General features: G+C 39.3%; 1 protein-coding gene across 1 annotated transcript; it reads left to right on the top strand.

Moving 5' to 3' along the window:
* The first annotated feature begins 31 nt into the window (after nucleotides 1-31).
* Nucleotides 32-14,747, top strand: pno1 (partner of NOB1 homolog). The gene is made up of 7 exons (XM_062958531.1): nucleotides 32-229; nucleotides 2,929-3,078; nucleotides 5,549-5,632; nucleotides 8,129-8,189; nucleotides 9,667-9,784; nucleotides 12,245-12,315; nucleotides 14,485-14,747. Exons 1-7 carry the CDS (start codon nucleotides 32-34, stop codon nucleotides 14,550-14,552), a joined length of 750 nt encoding a protein of 249 aa, XP_062814601.1. The 3' UTR covers nucleotides 14,553-14,747.
* The last annotated feature ends 1,096 nt before the right edge of the window (nucleotides 14,748-15,843 follow it).

Genomic DNA, 15,843 nt, shown 5'->3' with positions numbered 1-15,843 from the left:
GGCGTCTTCGCTCGTTCGGAGGCCTTTCAGGATGGAGGGCTCAGCGAAAAGGGCTCTGGTTGCCATGGAGACGCAGGCTCCCGCAGAAGGAGGAGGGGGAAATGGAGGAGAGGGCTTCAGCAGCGTCCGCCGGCGGAAGAGGCGACGGGAGGGCGCCATGGACACGAGCGAGGGACCCCAGCCCAGGAAGCGGCCCGACTTCCCTCCTCTGCGCGGAGAGGCCCTCGGGGTGAGGCCTCTTCTTGGGGGTGAGGGAGAAGCGCATGCGCAGGAGGCCCAGCATGCATTTCAGGAAGTCCTAAAGAAACGGTTCTCAACCTGTGGGTCCCCACGTGTTTTGGCCTACAACTCTCAGAAATCCCAGCCAGTTTACCAGCTGTTAGGATTTCTGGGAGTTGACGGCCAAAACACCTGGCAACCCACAGGCTGAGAACCATTATCCTAACGGGTTGAAGTCTCTGTTCCTCGGCCAGTTGTATGGACAGGGCCTGATAGAGTCTTAGGATCTCATCTCACTAGAACAGGCATTGGCAAACTTCGGCCCTCCAGGTGTTTTAGATTTCAACTCCCACACTAAGGGCTGTTAAGAAGTATGGGAGTTGGAAGTTGAAAATACCTGGAGGGCCGAAGTTTGCCCCTGCCTGCACTAGAACATGGCTCCACTTTAAATCTGGTTTCTGCTTCCTGCAGAATTCTGGGGCATGTAGTTTAGGGGAGAGGCCTTTCAACAGCTCTGCCAGACAGTCCTGAATCTCACTAAACTACAAACCCAGAATTTTTCAGGAGTCAGAAACTGGATAAAGTGGATCCATGGTTTAGTGAGATGAGGCTGTAAATCATTAGGTAGTTTCACATCGAGTTTTCTCTCCCAAATCCTTGCATTTTTCTTAAGAGAAGAAGGGCTCCACATGGAAGCTGCTTCTGTGGAGAATTCAGCTCCATATCCACAGGAGGGACAAAATATGCTCTAGACATTTTCTAGGCCTTCCAACACAACTCTTATGGCATTCTTGTACTGGAGTCCTTCATTTCAATAGAGTTGTAGTATGTAGTTTATTCAATGCTTAGACAAAGCATGGGCAAACTTCGGCCTGCCAGGTGGTTTGGACTTCAACTCCCACAATTCTCAACAGCCTACGGAAAGGCCAGAGTTTGTCCATGTGTGGCTTAGAACACAGGTCTTTCACATACAAGAAAACAGAAAGATACATAAAAACCAGTGTATAAAATACCCCTCTCTGTCTCAACCCTGGATGGGACTCAGAGCAGCTTCCAAATTGGCAATAATTCAATGCCATAATAAACATAAAACATACAAAAATAAAATATGCATTCTACATTAAAATATATAAGAAATAATAAAGGTAACATATAAATACATTTTAAAAAGCCATACAGTTGATTTTTTTGGCGCTGTTTCTAGGGCTTGTTTTTCAGAGTGTTCCATATCGAAATTTGCTACTACTGGGCTGAGAGGGCTCCCCATGGCCACTCCATCTTTCTGTTCATAGAATCCATTATCCCATTGAAAGTAGCTAATGGTGAGATAATGGTGAAACAGGGCTATGATGTCTTCTGGGAAGTTTTGATTGATTAGTGTGAAGGTGTCAGCTACCTTTAGGTTTTACCTTTAAAGCCCTACATGATTTGGTTCCAGGTTACCAACAAGATCACCTTTTCTATACAACCTGCCTTTTAGGACAGGTGTTATGGAGAGGATGATTTTAGCATTTACTCTACTTCCATATGATTTCAAAGCTTGGTCATTTTGAAGATGTACTGGCCAATTCAACACAGAGACTGCTTTAAAAAATGGGACCCAAATTGAAATCGGTAGATCTCTACAACTATGAACTGCCCATGAATGAAACCTACCACTGAAAAAGATGGAAAGGCAGAGTTTCTTTTTTTTTTCTTTTTTTTTTTTTTTTGGTGTCAGGAGCAACCGGAGTTGCTTCTGGAGTGAGAGAATTGGCCGTCTGCAAGGACGTTGCCTAGGGGACGCCCGGATGTTTTGATGTTTTACCATCCTTGTGGGAGGCTTCTCTCATGTCCCTGCATGGAGCTGGAGCTGAAAGAGGGAGCACATCCGTGCTCTCCCCGGGTGGGATTCGAACCTGGCAGCTTTCAGGTCAGCAACCTGACCTTCAAGTCACAAGGCTTTTATCCCCTAGGCCACCAGAGGTTCCTAGAGTTTCAAATGATTACCATAGATACTCCTTCCAGTTCGCAAACAGCCCCCAGCTTCAGACATTTGCAAGATGGTGACCTTGCAACATTAGTCTTAATCAGATATCCTCCATTTGTGAAGTAATTTTTAGATTTGTTTCTGGCTCAAAATATTTATGTATTGTTTATTTATTGCCTTTATATACCGCTTTTCTCACCCCGGGGGACTCAAAAGTGGCTGACATCAAATAAATGGCAAAAATTCAATGCCTCGCATACAATAAAAACAGTATATCACACATTTAAAACAATAACCTATTACTATAAGCCATTGAAAATTATAAACCATAAGATATAAAACATTTCAACATGGCACTGATCCCTAGTCAGGAAAACTTGAACCCTCATTATTGTGTAATTGTAATACGTTGCGATTTTGAAATCTGCTTTGAAATTGGGTCCATCATTTTGAAACACCCTGTGTATTCAAGTTATGAAATGTATTATGATCAACAGATCATAATATGTACATGCTAAAGTGTCATATTGCAAATGTGGTTTGTGTGTATTTGGATGTAAGTGCACCATTTACTAGGATATGCTTAAAAAGTAAGGTGGGTTTTTTTGTCTACAAAGTTATGGGGAAAGTTGATTTCCTTGCTTGTAGGCCTATTCTTGTTTTATCCAAAGGATTTAGGTAAACTATTGTGCTTGTCCAATAATTTGTATTGTAATGCAAAGGAGTTTTGTTTTATCTAGGGTGGAAAAGATGAAATGAGGAAGCTTGCTGTGCCAGCACACAGATATACACCTTTGAAAGAGAACTGGATGAAAATATTTACACCAATTGTAGAACATTTGCTACTTCAAATTAGGTTTAACTTAAAAACAAGGAACGTAGAGATAAAGGTGAGTTACTTGATCCATTATATGTTAAAGGGGTGGGCCTTGGTTATGTATCGGAGATAGATCTGAGCCATATAAAGATTTTGTTGTCAGAAGCAGTGTTAAGAATTCCAGAAATAAAAAGTGATAGTTGTAGGTACAGTAGAGTCTCACTTATCCAACACTCGCTTATCCAACGTTCTGGATTATCCAACGCATTTTTGTAGTCAATGTTTTCAATATATTGTGATATTTTGGTGCTAAATTCATAAATACAGTAATTACTACATTGTATTACTGCGTATTGAACTACTTTTTCTGCCAAAGTTGTTGTATAACATGATGTTTTGGTGCTTCATTTGTAAAATCATAACCTAATTTGATGTTTAATAGGCTTTTCCTTAATGCCTCCTTATTATCCAACATATTCGCTTATCCAACATTCTGCCGGCCCGTTTATGTTGGATAAGTGAGACTCTACTGTATAAGGAAATAAATTGCTTATGTGTATCCACTTCCTTTCCACACTCCAGCAATTACTAGCATATTCCATTCAGGCATGTACAATTCCAGCTTCCATGTGGTCTGCAAAATTCCCAAAGTCAGCAGTGGGAAAAATCCAGATAAAAAGGAGAAGAACGGACTAGTAACTGCATACTATTCTAAGTTAGTTAGATACAGATAATTTGCTAAATGCCACAACATGCAAAATATGATTAGGTCTTGTCTTGATCAGGTAGCTTACCAAAACATTTTACAGGTTTTTTTAAAAAAAAATTATTTTGAACATTTAAAGATAAACAACAAGAAAAAAATGACAACAAAACAAAATTACAGAGAGTAAAAGGGTCGGGGGGGGGGCGGAGGAACAACAATTGGGTTTCGGGAGATACATCGTGTGGACCGTAAGTCTGAGGGTGAAGGAAAGAAAAAGACAAACATTTAAGTATTGACCCCACGAGGCATTTCCCCAACACCCAAAGCTAAACATAAAACATGAAGCATAACCAAAGAAGGACAGTATGTAACTATCCACAGAATATACAAAAAAAGAAAGAAAAAAACAATAATAAAATAAACAAAGTGGAATAAAATGACTTCTATCTATTGCCAAACATCTGTTACCAAAACATTTTACAGGTTTGATTGCAACTGAAAGGCATGTGGCAATTACCATCTGAGGGTTTTGGTTTGAGATGAATCTCACTCTATATATACTTGTGTATGTTGACTTCATAAATCGAGGTCAGGTTTTGGTGCCAAAGTATGGATTTTGATGTGATCTGTGGAAGATCATTTTGCAGAGAAGGGAAAGTATAAATTCTAGCCCTGGCTATTGCCACCAACATTTTCCCATCCAGACATTCAGAAAAGCCTGAAGCAGTGCCATAGTGGAGAGAGGATTGGTGCCTCATCTTTAGGTTCAGTTAGGACAGACTCAGCCCTTGCCTTTTGCCACTTTGTTCAGAGAGGAGAAATTCTCCTTCTTAACTAATAATTAAGGTATGGTGGTAGCATTGACTTGTGGATAAAGTGACCTAGTTTCTTTGGTTTAATTTTCTTATTAAGATTAAAAAACTTATAGACATATATAGAGTAATTACTCTTATACAGTCTTCCATCTTTGCCCATGAGACCTCTGTAAATGAGGTGAATGTCTTGACTATCAAGTTTGCTGTTTCACAACTTGAATTGCCACTGGTTCATAATAAGCTGTGGGAACAGTTGATAAACTTACAGATGTTTGAAGGGCTCTAAGTTCATTGGTTCTACTAGATCAGTGGTTCCCAACTTTCGGTCCTCCAGTTGTTTTGAACTTACCAGCTTTTAGGAATTGTGGGAATTGAAGTCCAAAATACTAGGAGGACCAAAGGGTGGAAACCACTGCATTCGATGGTGGAGTTAACTGCATTAAACCAGTTAGCAACACAAAGTTCATCATGAGTTTTATTAAAAGCGCTTATTTCAATACATATAGGCAATATGATACATTCTATCCACATACAGCCCTTCACAGGTAAACAAGCAATCGATTATACCAAAGAGATGATTCCATGACAAATGTGAGGTGGTAGGAATTATGTGCTTCTTAATAGAAATAAAGTTGTACCAGTTTGAGTTGGGAGGCATGGAGAGTTAAAACTGTGAATGAAAGGACTGATATCCCCATGCCAGTCAATTCTGTATAATACATATGAAGATCGTTTTTGTGAAGGTGAAAAACCAGATCTAGGAACTGATAAAATTTGGCATTTATTTAATAACATAAAGATTGTTATAATATGCTTATGTAGAAGTAATGAAGGGAAAGGACAGTGAGCATGACAGTCTAAAATTAACAGAGCAAATAGGTTAATGTTGATAATAAGGCAGACCAAGAATGTAGAATAGTGATAGGCAGGTAAGCACCTGGTTGCACAGACTGTTAGTATTTTGAAGTGAATCTTCTAAGACTTTTGCAAGCTGACTCCTAAAGCTTCCTCTATTTTTCTAGACATGCAAAGAAACCAAAGATATAAGTGCATTAACGAAAGCAGCTGATTTTGTGAAAGCTTTTATACTTGGATTTCAAGTAGAGGTGAGTTTCCATTTAGTTTCCAACCAATTACTTCTTTATGTGAAACTGAGTCAACAAAAAACCTGTGCCCAGAAATCGGTTAAATCAGCATGTAAGAAAAGGAAAACCTCTTCTACATGATAATGGTTTTCCCTCTCCTGTCCCTTACAGTATCTGAGCATCATAACTGATGGCACAGAATAATGAAATGCTGTATCATCAGATTGAATATGATCAGGTGGAATTGGCATCTGGCTCTTTTGCAGCATCAGTAGATTTTGTAAGTAGCTAGGCTTAAATATAAAGCAGGGGTGTCCTCAAACATTTTAACAGAGCGCCAGTTCACAGTCCCTCAGGCTGGACTGTCATTTGAAAAAAAAAATATGAATGTATCTTTGTGCACAGTGCACCTATCTTATTTGTAGTCCGTTCCCACCGCCCCGCAATGAAAGAACAATACCGTTTTTTAAATGAAGAACAGTTTTAACCAACATTAACTTACCCTGTCATAAAGGCACCTGGTCCCACTTGATCTTAGAAGCTAAATAGGATCTGCCCTAATTATGATGTGGATGAGAGACAGTTAACAAATACAGTAGACTCAGTTAATAGGTGCCCAGAAATATTGATAGATGCCAGATAAAGGTAGTTTCTGGTTGCTTGAGAGTAAATTTTAAAATAGAGCTAACTGATACTACACCCCATATCATAAATTCTGTATTGACTTGATCTTAATACAGAAATACAGTAAGTATAAAAGCAAGACAAACCTAACGTAATGTTACAATTTTACTGTATTATATAAACAATGTTGAGGTTGCAGTATTGTTTTTTCAATTTTTTGTTTAGGAGGGGATGTTTGAGAGTTCTAGTTATCAGAGCTGCTTTACCATGTTCTGTAGACCATATTTCAGAGGAAGGTGATGGGAAACCATCTGTGAATATTCCTGGCCCAAGAAAACCCTATGAAGTTCATGGGGTTGCCCTAAGTTAATGTGTGACTTGAATAGATGTTAATTTGTAACATGTAGTTACTGATAAACTCTGAAATTAGTTATTTTTTCAGTAATGAATACATAGATATGTCCCTTTACATTTGTAGTTAAATTATGGATAATGCCACTCTTTTTGAAGTGTAATTAATTTATAGTTACTATTATAGTTATAGGAGTGGCCTCACTAATTGTAGGAGGCACATGCTTTGATTAGTTTGTTGAGACTGTTGAGCTTATGAATAATAATAATCAACATCATTTTTTACCTGTCTCCTCGTGGCTCAAGGTGGGTTACAACATAGTTAAAACTCATAATCATTCTAAAGATTCTATAAAATACACATATTAAAATGTATATCTATTTATTTATCGTGTCAGAAACTGTATTTAAATATAGTTATAATGTATTTAAAAACACAAAGTTAAAAATTTGACATTATTCTAGATTTCCTTTGACCAGAAGCTGGCCACTTGGAGTGTCTGTGGTGTCACTTTGAGAAGGCCCTCAATTGTGCATGTGGCAGGGCTCAGATTGCATTGTAGTAAGTGGTCTGTGGTTTGCTCTTCTCCACACTCACACTTTGTAGCCCCATTTCCTAAGATTGGCCCTGCATCTCATGGTACCAGGGCACAGTCTGTTCAGCGCCTTCCAAGTTGCCCAGTTTTCTGTGTGCCCAGCGGAGAGTTTCTCATCTTTTATCAGCCATGGATTGAGGTTCTGGGTTGTAGCCTGCCATTTTTGGGCTCTAGCTCGCTGGGGTGTTCCTGCGAGTATCTCTGGAATAATCAAGCTGTTTCTTGATTTAAGGCGCTGGTATGCTGGCTGCCAACACCTTAAATATCCGAACAGAGGATGGGCTGGAGATGTCAATGTCTTGGTCTTTTCATTACATCTATATCTATTAAAACATAGCTATAAAATAGACAACAAAGATTAAAACACAGGACGCAAATGTGAATGGGAGGAGTGTGTGATTCGAATCATAAGGCCATAAGAATTAGAGCACTAATACGGTATTTTAAAAAGTAGTTAAAATTCAATATTTAGTTAATTTAGAGAAATGAAACAACAACAAATTGTGGCACCTTAAATTTTTATCTGGCACCAGTTTTTCTGGGCCAACTTGATAAGATGTGCTCAGTGTTGCTTCAGCTGGTGGACATAGACATACTTATGTGAGGGGGAACCGAAAATGCAAATAATTGCTTTCTTTAACAGTAAAGTCAAAAGATTTGTATGATAATGCAAGAATGATCAACATGTGAATCATTCTGATAAGCATTATGAAAAGCTCTGCTTGGGATTTAATAATTCCATTAAACATAACTTTCTTATGCAGTCCAGAAGCCTTCTTTGGTATTTAGAGAGTGACATTTGTTGTCTGAATTCCATGCTAAAATAACTTAACCTGCATGTTCTGGAACTTGTATTTTGAAAAGCTACTTGATTGCTATCCTTTTGTCAAATCAGTGTTTCATTGTTCTCCAGGCAAAGCTGTTAACGTCTGCCACTTTCTCCTAGGATGCTCTTGCCCTGATCAGATTAGACGACCTTTTCCTAGAATCCTTTGAAGTAACAGATGGTGAGCGTTTCGTCATTAGGATTTCGTAGTATCAAAACATTTTCAGATACTGAAGGACAAATAGGAATTCGTCATAAACAAAATCTGTTTCAGTGTTGAAAGTTTTTGCCCTTTCCTTTTCAAACAGCCTAGAAGCAAATTTGGCTTAGAATAAATGTGCTCTTTGAAATTGTTTACATTTTTGTAGAATTATTGAATTTTTTAGAATTAATTAATTTTAAATTTCTATGGTTAGTCAGTTGAAACCTCAGTTGACTCATGTTCAAATTACAGCTTGCAGCCATCTTTTAAGCCAGAGGTGGATATCTTTTGGCGCGCAGACCACAGTTGGCTTCTTGGAAGGCAGTTCTGTGCAGCCCTTTGGATTTTCCCCATCCCCTAGTTTTACCCCCAGTTTGATCACCCCATGTCCTATTTTTCAGCACCAATAGCCATTTAACTTATGTCAGGTTTCCCTCTTTCTTGTTGGGACCTTGCCAGTCTCTGAAGTCAAAAACATTGCAAGGTGTTTTATGCTGTTGTGTTCCTGAAAGTTGTAGTTTAACATTACTAAATTGGGAGCTAGAGTGCTTTTTATGTTTATTACAATCTGAACAAAGATGTTTTGGAGAGAGTATTGAGTGTATTGCTCCTTCATTTTCACATTATATCTTTCAATCAAAATTTATCTCGGCAAGGTGAAGCCATATTTTCTCCACACAATCTAGCTTTTCTGCCTCAGTTGGTTGAGACTTGTCACATATTCAGCGCAAGCATGAATAGGAAACTCCTGGGTTTGGATTAGTTCACACCAAAATGCATATTGAAGGAATGTGTGTTTGAAACCTTCTGAGTGCTCCTGTCAGCTATCATGTGAAGGGAAAACTTATTAAATGCTACTTTCTGAATGCAGAGGTGCAAGATTAATTTTCTCTCTCGCTGGCCCCAAGACATTGAATTCAGTTACCAATGGAAGAGTGGATGCTCTCCTTTATGATGTCCTTTGAATTTGCTTTTGCATTTTATTTATTTTTTTTACATTTTTCTGAAGTAAATTTTGTCATAAGCTACCTTTAGTCTCAGTTTCGGGAGGAAGATGGGATCTAAATTAAGTGAGTCGTGTGCTCCTAGTTAAGATCACCTTACATACTTTTTATCTGAACAAGTAAATCTCTTGAGATCGCAGCTACACATTGACACTGATAGTAATTCCTATTTAAGTTGGATATTGCTCTATTTTTGTCTTGGTTTCAGTGACTTCCATGAAAAGATTAACTAGGTTTACAATCAGCTTTAGTAATTGTGTACTATGGAGTGCTCCTAGACCAAGGGTGGGCATAGCATCCCCTTTCAGATTGTGGCCTGCAATTCCCAACGTTCCTTACTGTTGGCTTACTTGGCTAGCATCAGTGGAATTTGAAGTCCTTCTAGAGAGTTCACACTTTGCCCACTAGGGTGAAAATAGATGTATTGCCTTAAACCCTTTTTCCCCTTTTAGTGAAACCTTTAAAAGGAGATCATCTTTCTAGAGCAATCGGAAGAATTGCTGGAAAAGGTGGAAAAACAAAATTCACAATTGAAAATGTAACAAGAACACGGATAGTTCTTGCAGATTCGTAAGTTTTACTCTTTCCTTTGGTATGCATTTTGAACGTAACTCAGTGAAGGCCAGCTTTTTACAATTATTGTAATTTTCAGTGATTTTTATTTGGGAGTTGACAAATGCTATTTTTGAGTTATTTTTCAATTGTTTGTATCACTTTGTTTTTATATTGTAAAAAAATTAGCACCAGGTGTGCCTTCTAAGACCTTATCCCCTCCTTATTTTAAGCACATGGTTTTATATTGCATTCCTCTTGTTTGTATGAATGTATGTATGTAGGATTGTTCATTAAAATAATGTTTATTTTAGTACATCCTGTGTAAGATTATAGGAAACTTACACAGAATCGGATGGAAAAATTTTATACTTTCTAGATCGGGGTGTCAAACTCATTTTCATCAAGGGCCACATCAGTCAAATGGTTGCCCTCATGGACCTGTTGAATCCATGAGTATAGGGGGTCACCTGTAATTTTTATACATAGTAGTTGGTTCTCTTTCATTTTTTACCAAATTTGGGTCCCCATATGCTACTGAATAACAAAATTCCATCACTTTTGATGATCCGCCACATGGATTTGGGATTATGGCAGTTTCAACCCAACAGCATTTGTGGCTCTGAAACTGAGGAAAGGTTTGAGGACATTTTAAAGTTAGACATCATATCCACAAGCTTTGTATCTACATCCAAACCCACTATCCTGACTGAACAGAACAAACAGCAGCCTTCCAGATGTTCCTGTATCTCAAACTCCCATCAACTCTAGTCATGATGTCTGATGATCACAGTTCACAGCTTCGGTGTTCTCCTGGATTCATCACTGAGCCTAGAACCCCAGGTTTCAGTGGTGGCCAGGGGAGCATTTGCACAATTAAAACTTGTGCGGCAGCTGTGCCTGTACCTTGACAAGTCAGACTTCGCCACAGTGGTCCATGCTCTTGTCACATCTTGAATAGACTACTGCAATGTGCTCTATGTGGGGTTGCCTTTCCAACAGGCAGCAGCCAGGTTTCTCACTGGAGCAATGTACAGGGAGCATACAACCCCCTGTTGCATCAACTCCACGGGCTGCCAATTTGTTGCCGAGCACAATTCAAAGTGCTGGCTTTGGCTTATAAAGCCTTTAAACCGTTCTGGCCCAACTTACTTGTCCGAACATATTACTTGCCCTATGAAATAGCTATAGCTTTACAATCTACTGGAGAGGCCCTGCTCTTGATCCCACCCCCCTCACAAGTGTGATTGGTGGGGACGAGACAGGGCCTTCTCAGTAGTGGCCCCTTGTCTGTGGAATTCCCAATTACATTAGACTGGCCCACCCCCTCCTCACATTCAGGAAGAAGCTGAAGACCTGGTTGTGGCACCAGGCCTTTGGGGAATAGTGCTATATGGAATGCAACACGACTACAATGGGTTGAGGCACTATGTTTTTAATTTTCTTAATTTGTTTTTAATTTGTTTTTAACTGTTTTAATTGTATTATGTATTTTAACCTTTTTATCATTTATGTCTCTATTTATTTACATTGTAATGTGACATTGAATCTTGCTATATTTATAAGCTGCTCTGAGTCCTCTTTGGGGTGAGAAGAGCAGGTTAGAAATGTAGTTAGTAAATAAATGATGAGGAATACAGGAGTTGTAGTCCAGCATCTGGAGGGCCAAATAAAAAGGCATAGTAGACTGATAGGCTGAGTTTAACACGTGTTCTAGATGGTTTGAACAAGTGCAGATGTATTGAGTAAGCCCACTATATATGTTCTTCATTGTATTATGCTCCCAAATTCAGTGTAGATATTGCCTAGACTTTTTCAGCATGTTATCTTAAATGCTCAGTTAAGTCTGATGAGAATGAAATGTTATCCTTTCAGAATATTTTGGTGTTGTGTGTATTGTGACTAGAATGTTGTGGCCTTGCTTGATCACTAGAAATATGTAGGATATTGGAAGATACCATCCATTTAAAACCTGTGAATGACTGGGCACTAGGGGGGAAGGCATTATTAGTTAGCAGATGAAGTCAGTAGCTGTCTTGGCCTGATCTCGTGATCACAAAATTGTGTTTGCCTTGCAGAAATGATTTCTAATTGCTTGCAATGACAAGATGGTTAGAAAGACAGACAGCTGTATTCTAGCTCTGTAGTGGGAGTGTTATTTGTTGTTACACAGTAGCGGGTAAAGAGATATGTGAAGACTGGATTAACCCAAATTAAGATGGATTCTTGAGCCACAAAATGTGCTTGGGCAGATGGTGCTGGTATTACCATGCAGTGCAGCAAAGTGGATCTGAAATGAAGTTGATGGGGATGCTTGGGTGCCATAGGAGAGGTAAGCTGTTTAGTGGACAAGGTTCAGCCAGATGCCACTTCTCTTCTACCCAAACATTGAACAAAATGTTGTGGTCCATAAAAGGGGAATGTTCTGAAGTGTCGAATGGATGTTCTGAAATAACACAACCACTTCTTTTTTTACAGGAAAGTTCATATTTTAGGGTCTTTTCAGAATATCAAAATGGCACGAACAGCAATTTGTAATCTCATTTTAGGTAAGCCTTTTTTTAACCAAAGAGAATAATAAATGAAAGCACCTTGCATTGCGGTAGCTGTAAAAAAAAAAACCTCCAGTCTCTGTTGAGGTGTCAGTAGACTTTAAGTAGCTGGTAATAGTGCAGATTCCCCCCCCCCCGCCCCCCTCGGGTTTGTCCTATGTGTGTGCATATCTTGTCTTTCCACCTCGTTCACCATTTCTCTTTGTTCATTCTCTCCACCAGTCTTAGTTTGTAATCTTCCCTTTCTCTGGTGTTCCTCCATTCCCCTCCTTTGACATCCCTTCTTTCTTGCTTTATCTATCTTCCTTGCATTATCCATTTCTCTTCCCATAGTATGAGTACATGTGAAAGTAGGCATAACTTGCATCATCTTTATCATCATTATAGTAGGAAAAAACAGGCTTCTACAAAATGGATACTGGACAGTAGGGGGTGAAAGTCATGTAGCTCTCGATGTTGTGTTACAGCATTCAGCCCTTTATATTCAATGGTGATGATTTTAAATTCACAATTGTGAGAGCCCCATGATTCAAAACCCTGTGCAATGGCAAAATGTACATTTTAAGCACTTGCTGTCATCTTGGAATGGAATTAAGATATTTTTCATTTCCTATGTTGACATTCCAAACCTCCTTCAATGAGGAAGGCCAATAAGATTTTGAAGTGACACTCCAGGCCTATAGCTCTAGTCATTCCTGGCACAGCCAATGGTGAAGGAATATGGGAGTTACTGTCTTTAAAAACACTTAGAGCAGCAGTGAGAAACATGTGTTTATGCTGGATTGGGCTGCTCAGAACTGCAGTCCAGTAGCTAGAGAATTGCATGGTTCATTCTCTGATCTGCAGTCAGTTGTCCTCTTCTACCTCAGAAGAAGTGAAGACTATCATGGCTACTAGTTGATGACTCTGCATAATCTCCAGTTTAAGAGTATTTCTCTTAATACCATACGGGGAATATGAGCAGTGTGTTGTCATTTCATGCATATCCAATATGGGAACAGAATGCTAGTCTCCATGAGACATTATTCTCCAGTATAGTTCAATGTATTCTGAATATCCCGGAAAACTACAGTAGAGTCTCACTTATCCAACACTCACTTATCCAACATTCTGGATTATCCAACGCATTTTTGGAGTCAATGTTTTCAATATATCGTGATATTTTGGTGCTAAATTCATAAATACAGTCATTACTACATAGCATTACTGCATATTGAACTACTTTTTCTGCCAAATTTGTTGTCTAACATGATGTTTTGGTGCTTCATTTGTAAAATCATAACCTAATTTGATGTTTAATAGGCTTTTCCTTAATGCCTCCTTATTATCCAACATATTTGCTTATCCAACATTCTGCCAGCCCGTTTATGTTGGATAAGTGAGACTCTACTGTATTTAGTTTTTATGTGGGAGCCAGTCTGAACCTCTTCTGCCAAACTAGCAGTTCGAAAACATGCCAATGTTGGTAGATCAATAGGTACCGCTCCAGCGGGAAGGTAACAGTGCTCCCTGCAGTCATGCCGGCCACATGACCTTGGAGGTGTCTGCGGACAACGCCGGCTCTTTGGCTTAGAAATGGAGATGAGCACCAACCCCCAGAGTCAGACATGACTGGACTTAACGTCAGGAGAAAACCTTTACCTTTACTAGTCTGAACCTAATGTCATGCATAAATTTGCTACACAAGGATTTTTAGTACATTCCCTCCATGCTTCTTGAGCATTTCCCAGTCCTCTGGGGCTGTTGTTTAATTGGGGTGGATGTCATTTGGTACTAGCCTTTATTTGATGTTTTGAATTTGGGCAAATAGTTGAAGTTATAGACCTTTTTTGCATTTGAGGTTAAGCATTGCCTCATTAACCAGTATCTTGTGCGGAACAAAAGCCTGAAGTACTCAGGTTTTTTTTAGTAAAGATACAGAATGGCATAGCAACCTCAGTAGTCATTTGACTGCATATGAACTAATGTAAAGTAACATGCTTCGAAATATGCTGAAAACATGCTGTTCTGCTAACAACTAACTATTACTGCCTCAGCTTTTTGTGCAAGCATCTCTTGCCTTTCATCACTTCCTTACAATATGATTAGCAGTCCTACTAAGAAAGTAAAATTCTGTACAGAACAGTCCATCCGTTTGTGATATAAAGGCTTTGCTTTCTTCTACAGGAAGTCCTCCATCAAAAGTTTATGGAAATGTAAGAGCAGTGGCCAGCAGAGCAGCAGAAAGGTTTTAATACTGAGGATCTGAACCTTCCAAGATTTTCAACATAATGACTTTTACACAGAAGCAGACTCTCAAGAATAAACCGGTGGCAGATCGCAACTCTAGCATGAATTGTGGAGAGACAGTGCTGCAACAGCATCCTCAAGGCCTACTTTCTGACTATATAAGAACTGATGTGTAATAAAAGGTGGTGGAAGCAAACCTATTTAATACTTGTTTCAAATGTTAAACAAATTTTGATAACTCACTATAGGAGAGTTATGTGTACATGGCAGTGGCTCCCAAAGGAAGAGTGCTATTCTTAGCAGTTTGTTCAGTAGTGCAGGACAAATACTCTTTAGTCCTGGAAACCCACCTCTTAAGAATGATGTCTCATCAAACAGAAAGCTACATAAGTTGTCTACATCACCATCCTTAGTTTTAATCTCTTAATGGTATGTTGTGCACAGTTGGAATAAGTAACAGATACCAATTTAACTTAATGGATACATTCTGGTTTGCTGTGGCAACAAGCAACTACTATACCTCGTAAGCTTTTGCACAACATGAGAAAATGTTAATAACACAAAACCTTTGCTTGTTGCTTATATTTTTTCAGTGGAAAATAAACCATAACCGATGCTTACAGCATATAATTTTATGGTAGTATAGGAATAGGGAAGGGGTGTCAAATTAATTTTCATTGAGGGCCACATCAGTGTTTTTGGTTGCTTTAGAGGGCAGTTGGATCCATGGACAGAATCCCAGTTTGGGCCAACAGATGTTACTAAACAGTGACTCCCATCACTTTTGATTATCTGCCATTCAGACTGGGGGCAAAGGGACTTGTGGCTCTGGTGTTGGGGAAAGGTTAAAGGATGCTTTAAAGTCAGGCATCATATCTACAAGCCTTGTATCTAAATCCAGGTCCCATTATCCTGACTAAATTGAACAAACGGTAAGCTTCCAGATGTTGCTGTATCTTAATTGGGCTGAACTTAGCTTGGGGTCCTTGAGTTTGACAAATGTGGTCTAATGCTTAAAGGGGCTCATTTGCATTGAGCAAACTGACACCTTGGCCAGTTGGGCATTGCCTTTGCAACATGACTAGATAGCCAGACTTCGCTCATGGGCCTTGACAGATGTGCAATAGGGGCAAGCCAATCCAATCCGGCAAGCAAGTCGGGTTTTTGTTTTTGATTTAGTTAAGTGATTTCCAAAGTGGGTGCTACTGCCCCCTGGTGGGCGCTGCAGCGATCCGGGGGCGGTGATGGCACCTATTAGGACACGGGGGCAGAGCTAGAAGAGTGGGCGTGGCTTCT

Source organism: Anolis carolinensis, chromosome 1, assembly GCF_035594765.1.
Source record: "Anolis carolinensis isolate JA03-04 chromosome 1, rAnoCar3.1.pri, whole genome shotgun sequence".
Classification (NCBI taxonomy): Eukaryota; Metazoa; Chordata; class Lepidosauria; order Squamata; family Dactyloidae; genus Anolis; species Anolis carolinensis.
This window is presented reverse-complemented; position numbering and strand designations above follow the sequence as displayed.

What these genes read in the sequence shown, in the direction of transcription:
- pno1 (XM_062958531.1), top strand. Translation starts at nt 32, where the DNA reads ATGGAGGGCTCAGCGAAAAGGGCTCTGGTTGCCATGGAGACGCAGGCT. An exon ending in TACTTGGATTTCAAGTAGAG is followed by an intron (nt 5,633 to 8,128) that starts GTGAGTTTCCAT and finishes ACTTTCTCCTAG; the next exon opens with GATGCTCTTGCCCTGATCAG. An exon ending in ATCCTTTGAAGTAACAGATG is followed by an intron (nt 8,190 to 9,666) that starts GTGAGCGTTTCG and finishes TTCCCCTTTTAG; the next exon opens with TGAAACCTTTAAAAGGAGAT.